Genomic DNA, 21,820 nt, shown 5'->3' on the forward strand with positions numbered 1-21,820 from the left:
ATTTGATATAAATTGAATTGCTGCAAATTGAAAAAACAACTTTTCCTGAGGGGGAGAACAGCTGTTCTGAGCAGTGAGCAGCCGATATGGTTGGGTTGTTTTTCCTCACTTCTATAGGTGCTCTCACAACAAAAAGGGATTTCTGCTTAGAGTCTTATGTTTGCAAATGTTATTGATTGTTTATAGTACAGTGATTGCATTAGGAATCTTACTGCAACAGGGTTGGACACATTCCACTACCCAAGATACAGTCAGGTCACTTGTATGTAATAACAATTTTGTGTCTGACTTGGCCTGTGTCATTCTAACTGCAGGTGGATTTGGGTTGAGGAAGGGAGGAGGAAGGGCAGTTTGTGTATGACAGCAGTAGATGTGTGAAGGATCAGGATGAACTCAGTGTTGCTTTTTAATTTGAAGATCCAGTGCCTACTTCTGGCTCTCCACTTTATGTTGCTCCATTAAAAGGGTGAAGAACGTCCACCTGAGCTTCTAAGCTAGACATGTCTGTGTTAAAGTTGAAGAACTACTTGTTGTTGTTCTTGTGTCTTAATAGGATTACAGTCCTTAATCAATTTGGAACATGTGGTCCCTCATCATTTCTTTCATCTGCTGTCCTTCCACCATAGCACCTCAGTGTCCTCTGCCAGCTCAGAGGGTTTTTTGCACTGAGAATTATCTTAGGAATTACATGGCCAGTTGTACTTACCTTTCTGAATACTGGATTCAGTTGTTGATGTCAGTGTTTGGAATTGGCCATCAGCTCTAAAAGCTGAACTGAAGCCTGACTGAAAGACACCGTTTTATTTAAATGCTCATTCATGCTGAGCTCATGAGCCTCCTAAAGAAAAAAGAATGAAAAACTTAACAGAAGTGCAGTTTTCCAACTGAAGAGTAACACTTAAATTGTGATTTCAGGCAAGAAGCAGGATATTTGGTATGTGATTGACCTCATGACTGGGGAGAAACAGCAAACCTTGACTTCTTCGTTTGCAGAAAGTCTTTGTCCATCAACATCCCTGCTGTATCTTGGGAGAACAGGTCAGATGCTGCTCTTTTCTGCAGCTCAGAATTTTTCCTTGTTGTTTTTGTTGCAATTTTTGACGATCAGAATGATAACAAATTACTTGTGATCGTGTTTTGAAGTTTACATCTTGAAATAAAGTCTGTAAATTACAATTTTAGATGATACTATCATTTATGATTTTAGACTGACATGAGTGTGTGCATGGATCGGGTGTTGTCTTCAGCCACTGTGGCTTCATGGTTCTTTATTAGGAGTGTGGGGAAAATGAAATGCAGAACACAGTGAGCAGCATGTGGTGTTCTGAGCTGTGTCTTGCATTTGCAATGATTGCTGCTATGCTCCAGAGGCTTTTTGGTTCACAAACTATGTATTTTTTAACAGAGTACACAATCACAATGTATGACACCAAGAAGAAGGAGCTGAGATGGAATGCCACCTATTTTGATTATGCAGCTACTATGCCTGATGAAGATGTAAAATATAGTAAGAATTTAACTGCAGTCTTTTCTTTTTCAGATATTGGCCACAGGCAATGTATACAGACAAAGCTTTTTTTTTTTTTCCATAATGAATAAGTTGACTGAATTTTGGAATTCATATCTATCAGTTTTTAGCCTTTGGCTTAATGTCTCAAGCCTGTTAGTTTCATGTCAACGCAACCTTTGAAGATATGACTCTTAAAGTGCAGTGGGAAATGGCAGGAGAGGAAGCAAACCTGAACTGCAGTGCACAGCCACTGAACAACTCTGTTGTTTTTGCCCAGAGTGTGGGACACTCACAGTTAGTTTGTCTTCCACAGTCGAGTTTACATTGAGGTTAATCAAATTGGAGTCTGCAAGGACTGCCTGTTTGCTCTCAGTCACAGAGCAGCTCTGCAGGGCTGTCTTCAGAATCCTGACACAGAACAAAGGATGGCAGAGCTTTCAGTCATTCAGTAAGAGACTTCTCAGTCGCTTCTCACCCATGAAAGCTCCCCTTTCGGCATATGCTGAAGACATGACCTGTGTGTTAGTTAATCTGCAGGTTTAGTGGTGAGGTCTAGGAGACTCGCTGTTGTACATGCTGAGGTGAGCTAAATGTGCTTTTCCTGCTGTCTGACTGAACCAAGCTTTTATCAGTGTACGTTTGACAGCTTTTCATTTCCAAGATGCAGTGAACTCCACAGTTATGCGAGGCTTGTTAATATGTGTTACTGAAATTGCATGTAAGCAGCAATCCAGATAATCTCCTATACATTTGTATATTGTAGAAATGTCCCACTTTGTGTCTAATGGAGATGGACTGGTGGTGACTGTAGACAGTGAGTCTGGGGACGTGCTGTGGATTCAGAATTACGCTTCTCCTGTGGTAGCTTTTTACATCTGGCAACGTGAAGGATTGCGGAAAGTTATGCACACAAATGTGGGGATAGAAACTCTGCGATACTTGACATTCATGTCTGGGGAGGTCGGACACATTACCAAGTGGAAATATCCTTTTCCAAAGGAAACAGAGACCAAGAGCAAATTAACGTGAGCATGAGTATTCCTGTTGTTCTCATTATCTATCAGTCAGGTTTTGACAGCGGCCCTCGCTCTCCAGCAGTGATTGTCTTTCATATTTGATCTTCTACTGTCTAAAGGCAGAGACACACAAAAAATCATCTACTTAGTAAATGTGTTCCTTATTTTTATCAGATGTTTAATGTTGACTTAATATTTTTGGATGTGGAGCCTTTCGTTTAGATGCTGAGCATTTGGCAAATATCGATTTCAGTAATTATAACAAATAAGAAATGAATAATTATGACAACTTTCATAAGTAAAATGGGTTGATCACAGCACTTCTGTCTATGAATCCGGGGTTTTCAAGAAGTAAATATTGATGATTTTGGAAATGGATGCATTGGTTGTGAATTAGGCTTTAGCTAACATGGTAAAACATCCATCTGTCTATTTCATTTTTACACACTACTTTCTTTCCAGACCAACTCTTTATGTAGGGAAATACTCCACGAGTTTGTATGCATCGCCATCGATGGTGCACGAAGGAGTAACGGTTGTGGTAAGTTGAGAGCTGCCAGAGATGAATGGCACCTGCTGGAAATTGCCTTTGCAGAATTAGTATTGCTCTAGGATGTAAAAAAACCAATTAAGTTGAAATTCAGTGCTTTGAGTAGAAAGACACTAGAGCATAATTTCAACAAAATGTACAGAAGTATTTTAAAGTGTGTTTTTCTCATTTTAAATGAGAAATAGCCTCCATATGTCTAAAACAAAGATATTTTGAATGGATCTGGAATTCTGAGATTGCTTCCATTAAAGCATGATGCACGTTCCTACATAAAATGGTTCTGCAAGAACCATTCTGTCCTGTAATGGAAGATCATGTGAACTGATGAAGTTTGTTCCAATATTGAAAAGGGCTCCATATTAAAATAAAAAATAATACTGATGGTTGTATGTTTGCAGAAATTAGGTTTTAAATTGCAAATTTGAATCGGTAAATACATGGCAAATTGAATATTTAATGAAACAATGGTAATAGGTGTTAGAATGCACGGCTGTCTTTCCAGAATAAGTTCAGATGCTGCAGAGATGTGACTGTAGTCATTGGGTCGTGTGCCAGGAGTCGGGCAGGAGTGAACCAGGGCCTGCTGTGCAGTATTGGTGCATCGTGGTTACTGTTAAAATTGTTGATTTTTTTTCTTCATCAAAATTACTCCCTCTTGATAGGAAGCTGCTCACAATGGCTGTCCAAACAGCAGATAAGGCTCCTGTTTCACTTTTCTAAAAAGAGAATAATCTCATCTCCTAGGCAACGTGTAGCTTAGAAGGTCTAATGTCCAAGGCTGCTGAAGCATTTGCTGAGGGCGTAAGGGGCAGTGTTTGCTCACGGCGACTTTGTGGCCAGTTTTTGCTTTCCCACCAATTCTGACCCTCCATTCTTTAATTTGCCTGCTGAAATATTCTGGAGATTCACTGCATTATTAATTGTAATGATAATCTCTCTTTCTAGCCCCGTGGCAGTGCCATACCCTTATTAGAGGGTCCAAAAACAGAAGGAGTCACAATTGAAGACAATGGCGAATGTGTTATCACTCCCAGTACGGATTTAAAGTTCTCAGGCAGACTGAAAGGAAAGAACAAACTCAGCTATTGGAACGACTTGCTGTTAATAGGTGAGGTCCCTAAGCCGTGTCTGCCTTTCAGGCAGGATCCACTGCCATCTGCTGGTGGCTGTCCTACTCCAAACCTTAGAGCTGTTCTCAACTGCTGTACTTCAGTCATGACTGCCTAAACTGAGACAGTTACTGAATTCTAGTAATAATTGGCACTTTGTTAGATATTTAGATGTTAGATGTTGCTTTGTGCCCTTAGAATATGCGTTGATGTTTTTAAGTAGACGTCTGGTTGTTGTTTTTTACAAGGCATCTGATCTGCTTCATTCAGTAAAGTGAACGAGGAGTGATCAGAAAGTTGTTTATTGCTTATTTTGCCCCTCATCCAGAGAGGGGTATAAGGCAGTTTATTGTCCCCATTGCTGTAAGTGCTGCATTCTGGTTCCTTCACATTTCTGTTCTCTTGTGCACAGTATTACTTTAATTCTCATTGTAGCCATCAGAGCATTGTCTGTCCCCCATTTCACAACTGTAAGACGTTGACGATCAGAATAACGAAGTGTCAGCCTATTTTGTGTGGCCCAGGTTCCAAAATTTCGGAGTTGACTTTCCAGGACACTTAAGAATTTTGCTTCAAAAAAAAAAAGCAAGCTGAATGGCAGAGTTCTTGAAGTGATACATGATTATAATCTGTAAATGCCGTAACTGACCTCTATGACAGGGACAGGAATGCAACTTCCAGCTGCCTTACCTGCTGCCTTTTCTTTCTGTGATGCTGTCCACTTCTCAGAGTATGTGAAGCAGCTCTTGTTGAACAGCTCTCATTTCTCCACTATGCTCTGCAGTGAATGATTTGTGCCCTCCATCTTTTCCCTTTCCTGCTCTATACATTATGAGGAATCTTCCTCTGTCTAATTGCAGATGTTAGCTCAGTAGATTCTTCCTCTTTGTACTTGGCTAACACGAGCCAAAGGAGTGTGAAGAGCAGTTGCAGTTGAGCACAGGATCAGTTCTTCTTCCCTTTTTCTGCAGTGTCATCCTTGGAACCATTTTAAATCTCAAATGTGATCTTTGCTCCAAGGCCAAATCACGAAGCAAAGCTAACTTGGGAAGGAGCCAGCTACGAGGCATTGTAATGTGTATTCCAGTTATGGTCACAGAGAAGCTCGTGAACTAAATGCACAGTCAGTGTTTGAGTAGAGACCTCTTAGTGACTGCATTCCTGTGCCTGTGACTGCAGGGGCAGAGCAGAGGAAAAAATGAGTTTTAAGCTCATCTTGTACTTTGATGTTCTCAGGTGTTTTGTATATCATCTTCCATCTACGGTCTTCATCAACATTTGAACACGTGTGTTTTATTTTAAGGGCACCATGAAACTCCTTTATCTGCCCCTACAAAGATCCTGGAGAAATTCCCAAGCAACTTACCTAGGAGGCCTGAAAATGTGATTCCAGCTGACTCTGATAAAGTCACTATTGAGAAGGTCTGTGATGAGGATAATCATCTTACTTTATGATTAAAGAATGTAGAGGAATAGAAGCCGTGGAGGGGCTTAGCAAAAAAGCATGTCAGTGTCCCAGTACCCACGAAGACACTGAACTAAAAGACCACTCTCTGCCTCGTAGGTTATTGACATCGTTGAAGGTTCTGCACCAGAAGTGCCTCCTGCTGTTCCAAAGGATATTGAGGAGAAACCTGCTCAGCCTGTTGCTCGGCCAGAAGCTCCTGTGGACTCTATGTTGAAAGACATGGCCACGATCATTCTCAGCACTTTCCTGCTCGTGGGCTGGGTGGCATTTATCATCGCCTATCCAATGGTAATGCTGACTTGTCTTGATGGGGTTTTCTGCTTTGGGAGGAGCAGTCGCATTTGAGAGCTAACCCCAAGAAGAGATACAGGAGTTAGGAAATACTGTAATTCTTTTTTTTTCCCCTCCTCACTTTAACTCCCAGATGTGCTGGGGGTTGCAAAGGCTAAATATCTGACAGAACAGTCTTTCCACTGCCATATGTGCCAATGCTGGAGATTATTTTTTTTCATTCTACAAATTCTGTTTTTTTGCATCTGTTAACTCTTTTTCACAGATATCGTCTTAACATCAGAGGCTTTACTCCCCATTTGCTCACTTGAACCTCTGTCATGTTTTCTGACTTGCACCTGCAGCAGGATAAAGGTGTTAAAAGACACCTAGTTAGCCTAAGTCAGCTTTTGCCACATTAACCAATCTGTTGTGATTGCGCAGCTTTGCTGTGAAAGCTGAGAGTGAAGATGAGAACATGAGGAAAAGCCCCTTTATTTCTCCAGCTCACTTAGCTGGCAGTGTTATAAGAAAGTTTTCCCCTGTCTCTTGGATGTATGTACTCTAATAGCTGAAGCGTTCCTTTTAAGTAAGGAATTTCAGTCTCTCACTTATGAACTGAGATCCTCTTTCAGAGTGTACATCAGCAGCAGCAAAGGCAGCATCAGCTGGAAGAGAAGATACAGCTCTTGCAACAACAGAAGCTGCCCTTCCGTGCTCCCAGTGATCTGCCACCAGAAGATTTCTTGGACACCTCCTATGGACAGACAGACAGCTCTGCTACCAGCACACCAAATATGTCGCCCAAAGCATCAAACCATTCTGCATATTCCAGCATCTCCACATCTGATGTTGGGAGCTGCCTTTCTACAGAGCAAGAAGAGGGAGGTAACGTAAATCTAGTGCGTTTGATTGTGAATGTCTGTGCTTCATATATAAAACAGCTGAAAAACGCCATCACCCTCATTTAGTCTGCCTGTGGCAAAACATCAGGCAGGTGTCCACGACTGACTTGGAGCAGAAATACTTGCTTTAGAAAAACATCCCGTTCAGAGTTGTCACTGGAGGGATTTTTGTTGTGCATGAGGATATATTATAAGCTGGAAGTGTTTCATATGAATAAAAATTATGTATGAACAATAGTCAAGGAATGAGTTCTGCAGTGTGCTCTGCCACCCCTGCCTCATCTTTCTACACAGTCTTTAGTCCCTCTGGAGGGCTGTGCAGGGAAACAACTACTAAATCCACTTCCTTTAATTATCACTGTGCAAATTCAACAGAACTTTCTAGAAAGATTTTATCTGCTGTCCAAGACATGATCTTTTCAGACTTACGTCAGGTGTTTTGTACTGAGTATGTTTGAAACTGTGAGTTGAATCACACACCAGGATTTCCCTACTCAGCACGAGTACCAAAATGCAGCTGTTCATTTCTTTTGATCATCTGTGTTGTGAATTTAATGTTTTTTTACTTCCAGCATTCTTCCAGCACAGTGCACAGTAGTACAGGGCTGGCTTGATCCATCCTAAAGCAGTCTTTCTGCTTCTTGTTTTCGTTTAGATGACGATACCAACAGAGTGATGGTTGGCAAGATTTCATTTAACCCAAAAGATGTACTGGGGCATGGAGCTGAAGGAACAATTGTTTACAGGTAAATGACTTGCATTCAGTATTTAACAGACCAATTTTTTATTGCATTATTTTTTAAAAAGCAAACAAACCCAACACCTATGGTGAACAAAAATACTTTAAAGTATTTTGCATGGTGTGTTTTCATGGTGTTTCTGCTCTAGCAAAAACTACTCCTCTCAGATATGTTTAAATGACCAAACGTATCTGCGTCCAGCGTGAAAAATACTTCAGTATGCCTTTGTGAAATGCCCTGTGTTGTCATTCGTTTTGTACCTTGTCCACGTTAGCCTTGTTCTAATAATTGGTTGAGGTGGCTTTCCTGTCTGCAGGGGGACGTTTGATAACCGTGATGTTGCAGTGAAAAGAATTCTTCCCGAGTGCTTCAGCTTTGCAGACCGTGAAGTGCAGCTGCTGCGAGAGTCGGATGAGCACCCGAATGTGATCCGCTATTTCTGCACGGAGAAGGACCGGCAGTTCCAGTACATCGCTATCGAGCTGTGCGCCGCCACCTTGCAGGAGGTGCTGAGTCTCCTGCAAACCTAAATGACTTTGAGTCTTCTCGCTGGAAGGCCTTCAGTTTCCCTTAGCTTCTGCAGCAGATGTCCCAGTTATTCTTGCCATCTGTGAAAGTTAAACGTTCCTAAAACAGGAATATTCTTAGAACTCCAGGAGTATCTCCAACCTGTACTGACCTAAGGGAAGTTGTTGTCCTTTGATACTCCTGCAAATCACTCTGTTTTAGGCATCCCTCTCCTACCATCTGGACCCTCAAAACTTGCTCCTGGAAAAACAGTGCTGTGCAGAATTCTAAGTCTGAATGATTTTATACAGCTCATCACCTTCAGACAGAAAGGCTAGTGCATGTGTATTCCCAGCTAGCATTAGACTGCCCACAGTTTCCTGTTGGTTTTTTTTTTTTGCATATTATCTATGCAGAAACTTACTGATTTGATGGCTCTATCTTCCATTTTTCTGTTGTCATGTACAGTATGTTGAACAAAAGGCCTTCAGTCACCATGGCTTACAACCTATTACCCTCCTGCAACAGACGACATCTGGTCTCGCTTACCTGCACTCCCTCAGTATTGGTAAGAATGACTTTATTTTCAGTACGGGATACAGACTGATACATTTTCTTAACTATGAAGAAGGAACTGGTCTGGTGCTGACCTGTGAAGTGATTGGCTTCCCCTAGTGCTGGCAGCACGCAGTATGGTCTGTCCTAGCACTAGACTGATTCTTATGTTCTGCCTTCAAAATTCTGCTGCATTTAGGGTAGCCATTACCTTTTGTTCAGAGCACTGCATGTTTTTGGAGAGAAGACATGCAAAGTGTGTCTGCAGAACAGTGACTTGTGATGGAATTAAAAAACGTGCCATTGACAGTAGTTTGATGTAATAAGCAGTGGTTCAGCCTTGTGAAAAATGTACAGTGCAAATTTACAAATTGTGTTGGGATTGCCTGGAGTGCATCAACAGGTGTCTGTTACAGTGCACAGGGACCTGAAGCCCCATAACATCCTCATCTCAATGCCTAATGCCCATGGGAAAGTCAAAGCGATGATCTCAGACTTTGGCCTGTGCAAGAAGCTGGCAGTGGGCAGACACAGCTTTAGCAGACGGTCGGGGGTGCCGGGAACAGAAGGGTGGATTGCCCCAGAGATGCTGAGTGAAGACTGCAAAGAGAACCCTGTAAGTGTTTGTCTTCCCTTCAGACCTCCCTGCGAGAAGGCAGCACAACCAGCAGGTTGCACAGCTGCAGACAGACCTTAAGATGTGCAGTGCTGGATGCCTCAGCACTCATGCTGACGTACATTAGCACTACCTTTTTTAAACTCTACTTCTCTCTCTCACCGTATGTCTGTAAGTATTTATTTATATGTAGCCATTTCTTTCAATTAGTAACAAGTCTTAAATAGCAAGATGTGATTCTGAGTTGTATGCAAATAACCACCTGATGATGAGACTCACATTCTCCACAGGAAAAATCTTGTTGCTTTTAATTAAATAATAAACAATTATTATTAATTAAATAATAAATTATTGCTTATTTGCAGACGTACACCGTGGACATCTTTTCAGCAGGCTGTGTCTTTTACTATGTGGTATCTGAGGGCAGCCACCCCTTTGGCAAATCTCTACAGCGACAAGCCAACATTCTGCTGGGTGCATACAGCCTGGAATTGTTGGATGCAGGGAGGCACGGTAAGAAAGGCAAACAAAGATCACTGCTGAACTCAGTGAGTATCCAGTGGGTGCTAAAATTGTCATAGAAAAGGCAAAACTGAAACCCACAGTGAAACCCACTTGGCAATGGTGAAAGCTGTACTCCTGCAGTGAAGCTCCTGAAGTTCTTAGTATTCTTCTCCAAAAGCATCTCAGTTAGTTGGAAAAATCTAGATTCCTGCAAGCTTGACAGTAGAGTTTAAAGGGTAGGAAAGATCTTCCTAATTGCATTGATGCAATGTAACCTTCTGTTGGTTGCCTACAGTATCTGTGAGGGTGTCATTTGAGCTCTTGCTTGGGATTGCATAGGAGGAAATAGGAAATTTAACCATTTTCATACAGAATATTAGCTTTCCCTGCAGCTTCTGAATGCTCACCCTTTTCCTTGCAGAAGACATAGTGGCTCGTGATTTAATAGAGCAAATGATAAACATGGACCCTCAGAAACGTCCATCTGCCAGCTGTGTGCTAAAACACCCATTCTTTTGGAGTTTAGAAAAGCAGCTCCGGTTTTTTCAGGTTTGTCTCGACCATCAGATCTTGAATTCACTGTTCTCATCCCTATTTTGTGCATGTTTGAGGTGACACAATGCAGGATAACATGTTGCCAAGCCAGTTTTTATGAACAGAGTAGACTGCTGTGGTGAATGTGTGTATTAAGCATGGGGTGGGAACTGCGTGAGGACTTGAGGTTCTTTCCAGTCTTTTCTATTCAGTGATTAAAAAGAAATACAGCTTTTGGCAGATAGTCCTCTGTGACTGTATTTCACCATCTTCATCCCAAGCATTATTCCTTGCATAGTATTTGTCCCAAAGTAGAATCACCTCCAATAGCAGGAGGCCAGAAGCTGTAATTTGAAATAACTGGGAAATGCTTAGGAATACCACTGAAAATAACTGGAGTGTCTCTTCCAGGATGTCAGTGACCGGATAGAGAAAGAAGCTTTAGATGGTCCAATAGTCAAGCAGTTAGAAAGAGGAGGAAGAGAGGTGGTGAAGATGGACTGGAGGGAGCACATCACTGTTCCTCTTCAGACAGGTAACAAATGGTGTCTTGTCAGAACGGCAGGGAGTTCTCTGTTATCCCCGGTTTGCACGGACAAGAAAGTAAGGACAGGGTCTCAGTTCTGGCAGTTTTTCCTTGTCACCACAGCATTTATTCAAATCATGTGATGTGTCTCACTCAGTATATGAACATCTCATAAACATACATTTCTTTTGAGGCCAGCAACTACAACTGCCAGCATCAAAACAAACGTTAATTTCTTTGGCAGATCTTCGAAAATTCAGATCGTATAAAGGAGGCTCAGTTCGGGACCTTCTGAGGGCGATGAGAAATAAGGTAAACAGTTTCTGCATATGTAAACCCAACAGACTAACAGGTTACTTGTGCATGAAAATACACCTTGTACAGGCAGACTGGAAGACTCCACCTGAGCTTTTCCCTGTTGCTTTGTTTCTTACAGAAGCACCATTACAGAGAACTGCCTCCTGAGGTGCAGGAGACCCTGGGCTCCATCCCAGATGATTTTGTACATTACTTCACAGCTCGTTTCCCTCACCTGCTCTTACATACCTACCATGCAATGCATATCTGCTGCCACGAAAGACTGTTTCAGCACTACTATGATCAGGACTCTGCAGAGAAGAGCATTGCAGGAGATGCTGTTTGAGAGCAGAGCAAGCTTTCTTCTCTGGAACCAACATTCCAAGCACAAGGCTTTGAAACAGGCCTACCTTTTGCAGGGAAAAGCAGGATCAAAGAGCTGATTGTCTCTTTGAGGAAACCAAGCTTCCAAGAAGTGCCTTGTACTGTGCCTGCACTGGATCAGGAGATAGTAGGAGACCAAGGAGCAATGAAGCTGCAAAAGCAATGAACCCTGGTGCTGGAGTTATCCCAAGGAAGGTCTCAGGATAAGCGAAGAGGGAGAGCAAAAGCTAGATATAACCATCATCCACTATCCCTATACTGTACTTGATGTTATGTTTTACTGCAAAGAATCAAAATACAGTAACTGAAATTATAGAATTACTAGGGGGTGGGACCCGCAAAAGGAACCTTTTAGTTGCAGCAAATCAGAGCCTGCCATTGCACTACTGCCACACTGCATTAGGCACACTGCAGTGAGGGGAGAGGGAATTGTTTTTAGTGAGGCAAAACCTCTAAAAAGACTCACCCTTGTTAAATCAGCATTACCTGGAAACAGAACCTCCTATTGGAGCAGATGAAGTTAGAAAACTTGAAAAAAGTTAAAGGCTTCGCAAACCTCACTGTTTTAATGTCAGCCAGTATTCACAGGAGAGCTAGAGCAGTACTTGACTTAAACCAGCATCTGCGCAAGTAACTTCAGGAGATACGCTGATGTCAGCAAGGAACTGCTCCTGAAATGGTAATGATTCACCCACTGCAAGCATTCCTTCCTTTCTTCTAAGGAAAAGGAGTGGCAGCTGCAGAGCCAGAGGTAAGAAATGAGTCCTGGGTAAAAGAAGCTGAATGGGAACTGAGACGTATCAAGCAGTGAATTGATAGGAGGAAGAAAGCTGCAAAGTTACCTCATTTTCTGCTTTATGTCCATGGGAACCTGTGTTTCTAAAGATGCAGTATTTCTCTTCTTTGGCCCTAAAGCTGTGACACAAAGCATCAAATGTGTGCGAAGAAATGCTGATTTCTAATTTGACAGAGGTGGGTGTGTGGTGTGCAATGTATTTATTTAACATATTTATATTTATTTAATAACTGTTTTGATACCACTTCCTAGTAAAAAGTGGTACGAGTACAAAGCATGCCAAATCTTCCTTAATCATTTTTGTGTTTATATTTAATCATATTATAACAACTGGAAAAGTTATACTGCATCTTTCAAAAAATTCATTAGCTAGAGGAAAAGTGGAGATTGATCTGGTTGTGCCATTGTGTCTCCAACTAATAAATCATGGACTGTTCTGTGTGTGAGCGATTGGGCACTTACAGTGACTGTACTGGAACACTTCACTGTAAGGTTTTTCCTAGTTTTACAGTGTATGAGAGCAATTTACTATTTCTACAGCCTAAAGAAAAAAAGTACTTTTAACTAAGGAGATTTAAAGCCTATTTCCTATTTTTGTATTTCTCATGTAAAGATCTTTTATAATTCTACTAAATAAAGACTTGTACTCTCATAAAATGACTTCAGTGATGATGTGTGCCTGGGGAAGTGAGCTACACTGCTAGCACACATGGATTAATGCAGGTTTCAGAACCAGGGCTGGAGAAGGTGCAAGGGAAGGGGAGCAGCACAGTCACACCAACCTCAGGTTCATATTTCAGCATAAAAAACCCCCCTTCCTGCAATTCAAAGCTACAGCTGTGGTGCAGGACAGGAGGAAGGGGGGCAGGGGGGAGAAGCAACAAGAAATAAAGGAATGCATATAAACATATATATACATATATAAATGTCCACACCACTACAGACTTGAAAGTCTTCCTTCTAACACACAAGGAGTCTTTCTTTTCAAAGGCACTCATCCTTACCTCTTAGAAACACAAGGGCCTTGATTCAAACTCTGCTTCACTGTATTACAAAGATAAATTACTATCTGACTTCCTCCAAACTAACAAACAGAAAAGCCAAGAGAGAAAAACCATACACCTGCACTCAGGGTGGCCCTGCTTTATTTACAAAACAGGAGTCATGGGGCAGATTAAATCCAGGCTCATCCTTTACATGCTCACAGTCAAATACCCCAACAATCTGACTACTGAATCAAATTTGGGAGAGCTTTAACAAGCCAGGTGACAAAGCTCCTGTCTTGGCCCCCCTGTAGGCCATCAGAGCACACCTGAAATAGTCTCAGACACTGCTGAAATGGCCTGAGGACAAACACTGCATCATGTCACACAGTACTGAAAATCCAGGATTTAATATTTCAGTATCTCAAGAAATTAACCTGTGAGTCCAATGAGTACGATTAAATGAGACCAACCTGCCTAGCAGTTATCCATGCAGGAGAGCTGCAAGGACAAACATCCTCATTTCTCCAGTGCTTTGCTGTTTAGAACAGACAGACCACTTAATGTCCCCTCCACTAGGTTTCATGAAAATGCTATTAGACACTTTCCCCCCAACATTCCCCTCCCTCTCCAACGTAATCTAATTTCTCTGTACAATCAGTTCAGAAAAAGGACAGTGGATAAACACCAAAAGTTAAATATTAAAAAAGATTCACTTACTTCTCATCTCCAGGTACAGACTGCTAAGTTCCTGAATGGTTTACAGAGAACGAGTCAAGAGTTATGGTTTAAATAACATGAGGGAAAGTGGGTTTCATAAACACTGTGAAACAGCTAACATTTCTTGCATTAATTTAAATAGGTCTCAAGATGAGAAAGAAAAATACACAGAAGCAGTGTTTTACTTATATTTAATCAGAGACTGTTTCAAAGCAGTTTGTATACATACATACGCGCAGTTATCTATGCCTGAAATACAGTTCACAGAAGGTTCCCAAGGGATGCCAATGATGTTTGCTCCATATTTTCTTTGAATCTTCTTTGTAAACTGAATGCTATAAAAATTAAGCTACAATTATTGGTGCCTGCATGCACTAAAGCAATGCACATACTTACCAGTCCTTCTGAAATCAAATTCAACATCAATATTTTGCCCTTGATCAAAGATCACTGATCGCATCCCCTTCATACCACTTACACAAGAGCTGCATCAAGTTACAAGAACATTCCTGACATACTGGCATCTGTAGCTGGGCTACTGCAGAGAGGGACACATTTCAATAATGTGCTTCACCTGAGGAAGGTAAACAGGAGGTCTGAGTTTGCTGCACAGTAACTAAAGTCTCCGAATGGGCAACCTGAAGTCATTAAGCAGAAGTCTGAATCAAAGTGTGAACTGGCTCCCTGTTCCCCACTTACTGCTTCAGAACTGCATCAGACTGTACAGCTGCTGTAACTGCATCAGAAGGTGAGCTACGTCTTAAGACTGCCCACTTGAATATGAAAGCTCAGATTCCTCCTGTTTTGTCCCATCTCAAAAGAAAATAAACTTAATTCTACCAAAAAATACTTCAACTGCCATAAAGTTTCACAGAGAGATAACACTGCAGTTCACACTAGGATCTATCCCAAAGAAATACAGTTTGTTGATGAAAAAGTAAAGAACCTCATTCATTGCCAAGCTGGGGTGCAAGTAGTGCAGGTCAGCATTCACCCATGGGCAGAACTGAGTTTTCAAATAGTAATCCAGCAGCCAAAAGCAATCCGTTACTTATTCTTACTTACAATAATTATTACAGTGCTCAGTAAATGAGGATCAACTACACAAGGCAGAAGGAAGAGGCACAGTCTGTTAAGATAACAGCCTCACAGCGAGGAATTCCTATTAAACATGCCATGAAGTTGTAGGAGACAGAGGCAAAGATAAGCTACAAAATTTATTATGCAACTCTTGTTTTCCTCTAGGGAAAAACACCCAAGCAAAATTATTGAAGTTTACACATCACTACTTTTGCAAAGCAATTCAGTGCGAATGCCTGAAAACCAACACAAAGATGCTGGGAGATGGGCTGTGTCCAACTATTACAAGCACTGGGAATCCCCTTGAAACCTCACCTTTCTTTGATGAGACCTGCAACATTACATACAAGTTCAAAACCCCCAAACAAGCAATACTGCTGAAGTGTCACTTCACTCTTAACTAGTGAAAAGCATTACGTGAGCCAGTGAAACGTCTGTCTGGGTTCTGCACTGCTACATCCTTGTGTAATTATCCACCAATGGTTTCCAAGAGCCCCTCAAATTCACTGTGTGATAATTCACTTACCAAGTGTAAGTTAAGGCACAGAGTTTCACAGCTTATCCAGCAGTGAACCTATCCTATGTGCCACAGCACAGAAGACTTTCATCTCCCACAGTGATGTGTGGAGATGAAGCATACGAGGCTTAACTAGAAGTGGGCCATAAGTGAAAGAACAAGCAGCTCCTGGCATACCAACTATACAGAGCAAAATTCTATTGGTAGCAACAATAATTAACAACTAAAGAAAAGTTACAGTACAGCTACAAATTCTTACAAACTGAACTGCTTATTCCCCAGCACAAGTATCCTGTAATTGGCTCACTGATAAAACTGCCTTCTGCAATAGGCAATGAATGGAGAACTGGCTGACTTTAAAACACCAAAGGCAGCCTGGCTTGCACATAGTACCTAATCCACAGGCACAGTTAAAATCATTAGAGACCTTCAAAAGATTATCTAGGTATTCACTCACTACTGAGCACAGCAGTAGGTAACAAAGACACAGTGACATTACAGAGATCAAAATTCCCTTTGTATTTAAAAGGTATCATTTGAACATATTATTTCAAATAGGAACATCAGGTACTTACAGATTAAACTAACCTGTACTGGCAGTGCTGTAGGATATTTCTTCTCTACCAGTAAGTAGCAAATGCTGAAATTCTGCTGCTAGTTGACAAAAACACAAATTGTATTAAACCAAGGAGTTCAACCCGTAATTTAGTTTTTCAATTAAAAAAGCTGCCGAACTTCAATTACTACAATTTGTCACTTATGAAAAGCATATGAAGCGAAGGCAACTATAAAATTACTTTCAATTTGCCTTTACGTTTCTGTTATTTTGATAACAAGCCAGAAGTTTAACAAGGTAACCCCACTGCCTAACACAAATAGAAAGGAAATCACAATACTTACATTGCCAGGGTCCTTCATTAAATACTCTCATAAAGTGTTTTCTTATTCTAGACTTTACAAATGAAAGAGCAAAATGTATTTTCTTCGACTAGAAGCTAAAGAAGTCAGTGCCTGCATGTATCACACACTTCTACAACACAATGGGGGGACAAAGAGAAAGAAAGAAGCTTTGCATGACATCTTTATTTCACAGCATTATATACTTCCCTAAGCTGGGACACTGAAACAGTTTCCATAGTTGTATGGCATAGTTTTTGGGTAATTCTAAGTTGCTACCATCCAAAACCATTTATAGATACCGATTACTTAAGGCAGCGGAAGTTGAAATTCAACACCTACCCTCTTTGAAAAGAACCTGGGAATGTGGTTAAGATGTAGGGAAGATTTAAGATAAAATTTGAGACGTGAGAAACCTGGATCTGCTGCAATGTAGTTACCTAACACACTGTAATGCCAACATGTGGATCATCTGCTTGTGGTTAACATGCTGCTTGCACTCAATCTCTACTGTTTTCTCAGGATGTTTCAGCTTCCCTGAGAAACACGAGCATTAAGGTATGCTCAGGACTTATCTGCAGAGAAGCTCAGTTCATCGTTATGAAGCGGCAGTGCTGCTGCCTGGTACTACTGCAGGTGAGCCTAAAGCAATAGAACAAGTCAGCATAAACTTGTTCAGAAGAGACAAGGTGCGTTATTACTCACAACAGAGGTCCGGTGCACAAATGTAAGTCCTCACCGACAGCCAGCACAGACTCATCAGGACGCTGAGAGCAAAGGAGTGAAGGAACCAGCCAGGAGCACACAGCTCAGGACGGGATGCTGCTGGCTGCAGAGGCGGCACGCCGAGGCGCCTGGCTCCCTCACACCTCCCAAGAACTTCCACGGAGCAAAAGAGCATTCACTATACAACAGAATCTCTGAGTTCTGCACTAGAACTGTATTTTCTTCCAGTAGAGCCTGAATAAAAATCTGCATTTCTCTGATAATCAAAAGATTGCATAAAGCTGCTGTTTAAAGGAGAATACAAGAAAATTATCAGAAAGTTTTTTTCAGAACTTCCCAAACAAATCAGCTCCATACGTAACACTTCAGCCACTCAATGAACACTCACTCCATCCCCTGCAGGGCTGCCTCTGAGACTTCTCACTCCCAAACTCCTGTTTACCTCACTTAGTTCTGACTGAAAATCGCAGCAGTCACTGTCACTGCATTTCTGAAGCAACTGCCAGCATTTCCTGGTAATGCTGCCTTGACTGCAGGTACATATGTACTTTTAAAAGGTAAGTTTGGAGATGGCCTGCCCTCACAGTACTACGGCTCACAGCAGTTATCAGGCATGGCACAGAATAGTTCTAAAGCCAGCCAGAACTCCTGCTGTGCTACGTACTTTTCTACGTCTCTCCTTCACTCCTCAGCACCAGTGGGCATTCCTAATGTTTAAGAAGAGTTATGTAGCACTCCACAATCTTAAAAACCAAGCTCTCCAAAACCTGCCTCCACTACTGCCTATGAAAGTCAATTCACTAAAATATGACAGTCATTAGAAATGAAATTCCACAGTGCATTATACAGCTTTATGACACTGCTGCAATACTGACAGCACGCACTGGAGTGCCAGTAAAAATGCTGCCAACCTTCCAAATCAATAAATTCCATTTACAGTGTAAGTTTCTTTTGGTACTACCCTCCTTAGATCCACGAGGCATGAAGGAGGTCACCAACAAAGATCCACCAAAAGAATAAGATGTGAACCCTTTGCCATCTATGGGAACTTTTCAGGTTGTTTTAAAGAGACGACAGGGCAGCTATTCTGACAGCTGAGCAGATACCTGCACCTTGTCAGCATGCCATCCTTTGGACTAGAAAGACAGCAGTACTCTGCACACATACCTTTTAGGACGAGGCACAAAGCAAACGGAAAATGCACATCATTAGTTGCTGTAAATTTAAGCACAAACATTAGTCTGTGGTAACAGGTCAGAGTAACACGGATATAGCCTGCTAAAAACACCAACACCCAAACAGGGAACAGGTTGGTCCTGTCCAATCCATGGAGACTTAAAGAAAAGGACAGCGATGTAAAGGGTAGAAGCAAAGAATGTTTGAACAACAGGAAAAACCTGGAGCAAAAAGCCTCAGTTCATAAGGTATTGTCATGGAATAGCAGTACATGGAATTATCCTGGAGTCAAATGCATCTTTCAGAAGCAGTGTGAAATTCATTTTCTTGAAATTTTCCAAAAGCTTTAAGAAAAAAAAAAAAAAAAAAAAAATCCATAGCATTGTGATGCTATGAAGTGTCACGTGGTGTGTGAAATCATGCAAAAAATACAAAGAAATGGCTCATCTGCTTTGAAGCATCAGTACACACAGCTTGATCAACAACAAGGGAGACAGGAACTGCATCCCTGGCACATACTTTCCATGAACATGTAAACCTACTTAGCTCCAATAAAAACAGAAGTTTGCTTTGAGAATGTTCAGCTCTCACCAGAATATCAATGTACTGAGGTAGCCCAAGTGGATTTAAGTAGGGCACTTCATTTACAGACAATGAAGCACTTGTGTGAACTTCAGCTACATGTTTGTGACACAAGCTAAATACAAGTAGCTGCATAAAAACTACCCCATGCTGCATCATTCTTACATGAAAACTGATGACAAAATTCAACACAATCCATCCAAAATTTGTTGGTTTTTTTTCCCCATCTGGAGTCTTTCAGAGATTCAGCTACTTAAAGAAGTACAAGTCATGCTGAATACTTAGTTAAATGGCTTCTTTAGATACTCTGGGGAAATAAGAACTAAGCCAAATGCTCCTAGAGACTGAGTAAGTGAAATAATGACCAGTTGTGCTGGTGTATCTTAAAGCACTGTTCCTAAGTGTAGCACCACAGTAAGGAAATGAGCAATTACTCTGAAACAGTAAGCAGAGGACACGGCAACTTCCAGTCAGAGACTACTTGGGCCCCCCATGAGAAATCCACTCCTTATCCTTCAATGCCACTTACTGAAAATCTCCAAGTGCGTCATTACTGATCCCACTCCTGGAGAAATGAAATACAGATTGTGCTCCACAAAAACATTAACAACTTCCTTGGACAAAACTTGCTCTTCTGAAGCTCTCTTTAAGCCACCTCAAGCATTCAAAATCAGCATACTCCAAGTGAGCAGCACCAGTTTGTCTTCACAAAGGGTGGAAGCTATTCTGCAAAAGTAGTAAATTCAGATAGCCATAACCTTCAGCAAATTTTGGATATGCAACAAGCCCACGTGGTTTCAAGAAAGTAAGATGATTTTTTTCCCAGTACACTGATGCAACAAATTACTGTGAAGTTCAGTGTATTTAAGTGATCAATGAAAAGGTTTTCCTGAAAGTGACAAGCTGAAAGAACTTCAGCTTTCTTTTCTCATTCTTCCATCGACTGGAATCTCTAGTTCTTTACAGGGCACTACACCAACATTTGCTGTGGGGCAGCTTACAAATACAGCAGTCAATGTCCTCCTCCATAGCAACTGTAATTTAGGCTGCAAGTCTGTGTGACAAGGGATGTCACTTAGTTAAAGCCTAAGTATTTCAAGCACTTTGTTAAATACATCTTCCCAGAAGAAAAATTAGTAATTAATCTGTAGTTTTTGAACCAGCAGCATGTATAAAAAGTCACATTGTCAAAAGCAGAACAAATACAGCACAAATAAAACACAGGGGAAGGGGGCAGGGGTACAGTGTGGCTGAAGGACTCCCTGACCAGTCACAAAGGAAATGTTCCATAAGTGAAACAGTACCCAAACCTCTCAAAACACGTTCCCTCCCCGAGACTCTTAAAAAAAAACAGTGATAATAAAAAGATTAATATTAATATAGAGCCCATCTACCAAAAGAGAATTAAAAACCTAAATTAAAATAAAAGTAGGGGCCTTCACCAAACTTGCTGCAAGTTTGGGGACATAAATATCCAACAGCCATAAAGCTGTGAAAGCCCCCAGAACGAATAAAATAAATCCCACTTGCCTCAGACTGAACAGGGCAACACTGAGACTCTGCCTCAGCCTGTCCTATGGCAGGGCTATAGGAAGAAGAAAAATTGGAGTTTTAGAAAAAACATGACCCAATTAAGTGAAAGACATGCATTCAAAGTTAACAAAATTCCAGTGATCAAGCAAACCAAAGGAAATGACTGCTACATCACCTATTTTGGCAGGCTCACGCAACCGTTTGTAGCTATTTCTCACCTGGACAGTTTGTTTTGTTTTGTAACTTGATCAGTGGAACAAAGCCAATTGTTTTGGGGCGATTCTCCCCTAACTGACAGTACTGAGTGCTCCAGTTCACCAAAAGAAGAGGGAAAGACTCCATCAGCCACTGAATGTGTTCACACTCACCTTAATTTTTATGTAGAAGCTAGACCAGTACAATTATTAAGACATTTACTATTATTTTTAAATAGTATTAATTTTTAAATTGCAGCCCCAGCTCACAGACCAGATATCAGTCTCAGCTTAACTGAAGAGCCAGAATGCCCTTCTTGCTGTTTAGAAAACTGAGTATTTAATTTTCCATCTCGTATTCCGAATGCTTTGATTCTGCAAAGTAACTCCAGGTTACAGATTCAATTTTAGCCAAGCTTTAAGAGAGCAAGTGACATAGCTGTATTTAGGTATCACTCAGTAAGTCCATATGGAAAACAACAGCAGAAACCATAGAAGGCAGATGCAGCTGAATGTCCTTCTAGAAGCTTGCTTTTGTTCTCTTATGCATGCACAGAGCAAGGAACAGTAATCCACTGAAATTATTATATATACATCCCAGCCTCAAATGTATTATCAGCACCTAAAAATCTCATCTCTAGAAGGAAAAAAACAAACTCCAAGCATTTTACAAAATAAAGACTTTCTGGTCCATATACACAAGATCAATTTTCAGGAATTTATTTAAAGCAGACTTTGTCAAAGTAGAAAGGTATCCTAAGGACAGAAGAAAACAATCCCAGCAAGCCTTCTGATGAACTAGTCTGAACTCCTCTGAGATTTCCTCATGTCAGTATCAGACATCCAGCTCTAAAATTCAGCAAATGTAACAAGATAAGCCTCTCTCTCATAATGGTATTGAGAGACCATGTATAAACTGTTCAGAACTTCAAGATATTCCTACCTTGCCTTAACATCTTTTACATCTTTTCCCCACTTTGTTCAGAGCTTTTTCCTTTTTTTTTTCCCCTCTAATTCAACACTGGCACAGCGTTCAAATTTAACTGAAGATTTTGACCCAACTGCAACATCTCGTTTTGCTATGAGAGCTGCGACAAGTTCAGACAACAAGGAAAAAACAAAGCT

At 41.1% G+C, this 21,820-nt stretch overlaps 1 protein-coding gene and 1 long non-coding RNA gene across 3 annotated transcripts in view; one reads left to right on the forward strand and one right to left on the reverse strand.

Moving 5' to 3' along the window:
• The window catches only part of ERN1 (endoplasmic reticulum to nucleus signaling 1), a 29,894-nt gene extending 18,353 nt beyond the window's left edge, over positions 1 to 11,541 (forward strand). For both annotated transcript variants that reach the window (XM_042865036.1, XM_042865035.1), the window contains 17 exons: positions 916 to 1,038; positions 1,406 to 1,507; positions 2,274 to 2,535; positions 2,989 to 3,067; positions 4,022 to 4,184; positions 5,489 to 5,607; positions 5,750 to 5,941; positions 6,559 to 6,811; positions 7,484 to 7,574; positions 7,885 to 8,074; positions 8,544 to 8,643; positions 9,047 to 9,246; positions 9,612 to 9,759; positions 10,172 to 10,299; positions 10,696 to 10,819; positions 11,055 to 11,122; positions 11,247 to 11,541. In XM_042865036.1, coding sequence (XP_042720970.1) covers positions 951 to 1,038; positions 1,406 to 1,507; positions 2,274 to 2,535; positions 2,989 to 3,067; positions 4,022 to 4,184; positions 5,489 to 5,607; positions 5,750 to 5,941; positions 6,559 to 6,811; positions 7,484 to 7,574; positions 7,885 to 8,074; positions 8,544 to 8,643; positions 9,047 to 9,246; positions 9,612 to 9,759; positions 10,172 to 10,299; positions 10,696 to 10,819; positions 11,055 to 11,122; positions 11,247 to 11,453 — 2,514 coding nt within the window. In that variant the 5' untranslated portion in view covers positions 916 to 950 and the 3' untranslated portion in view covers positions 11,454 to 11,541. The remainder of the gene's footprint in view (positions 1 to 915; positions 1,039 to 1,405; positions 1,508 to 2,273; positions 2,536 to 2,988; positions 3,068 to 4,021; positions 4,185 to 5,488; positions 5,608 to 5,749; positions 5,942 to 6,558; positions 6,812 to 7,483; positions 7,575 to 7,884; positions 8,075 to 8,543; positions 8,644 to 9,046; positions 9,247 to 9,611; positions 9,760 to 10,171; positions 10,300 to 10,695; positions 10,820 to 11,054; positions 11,123 to 11,246) is intronic.
• LOC122176492 lies at positions 9,530 to 20,491 on the reverse strand. Its single transcript, XR_006177752.1, has 2 exons — positions 11,361 to 20,491; positions 9,530 to 10,857 (listed from the first exon to the last, which is right to left on the reverse strand). It is a non-coding gene; the product is annotated as an uncharacterized LOC122176492 (long non-coding RNA).
• Positions 20,492 to 21,820: the final 1,329 nt, after the last annotated feature.

This window comes from Lagopus leucura, unplaced genomic scaffold (genome assembly GCF_019238085.1).
Source record: "Lagopus leucura isolate 7727_CA_CO unplaced genomic scaffold, USGS_WTPT01 Super-Scaffold_797, whole genome shotgun sequence".
NCBI lineage: Eukaryota > Metazoa > Chordata > Aves > Galliformes > Phasianidae > Lagopus > Lagopus leucura.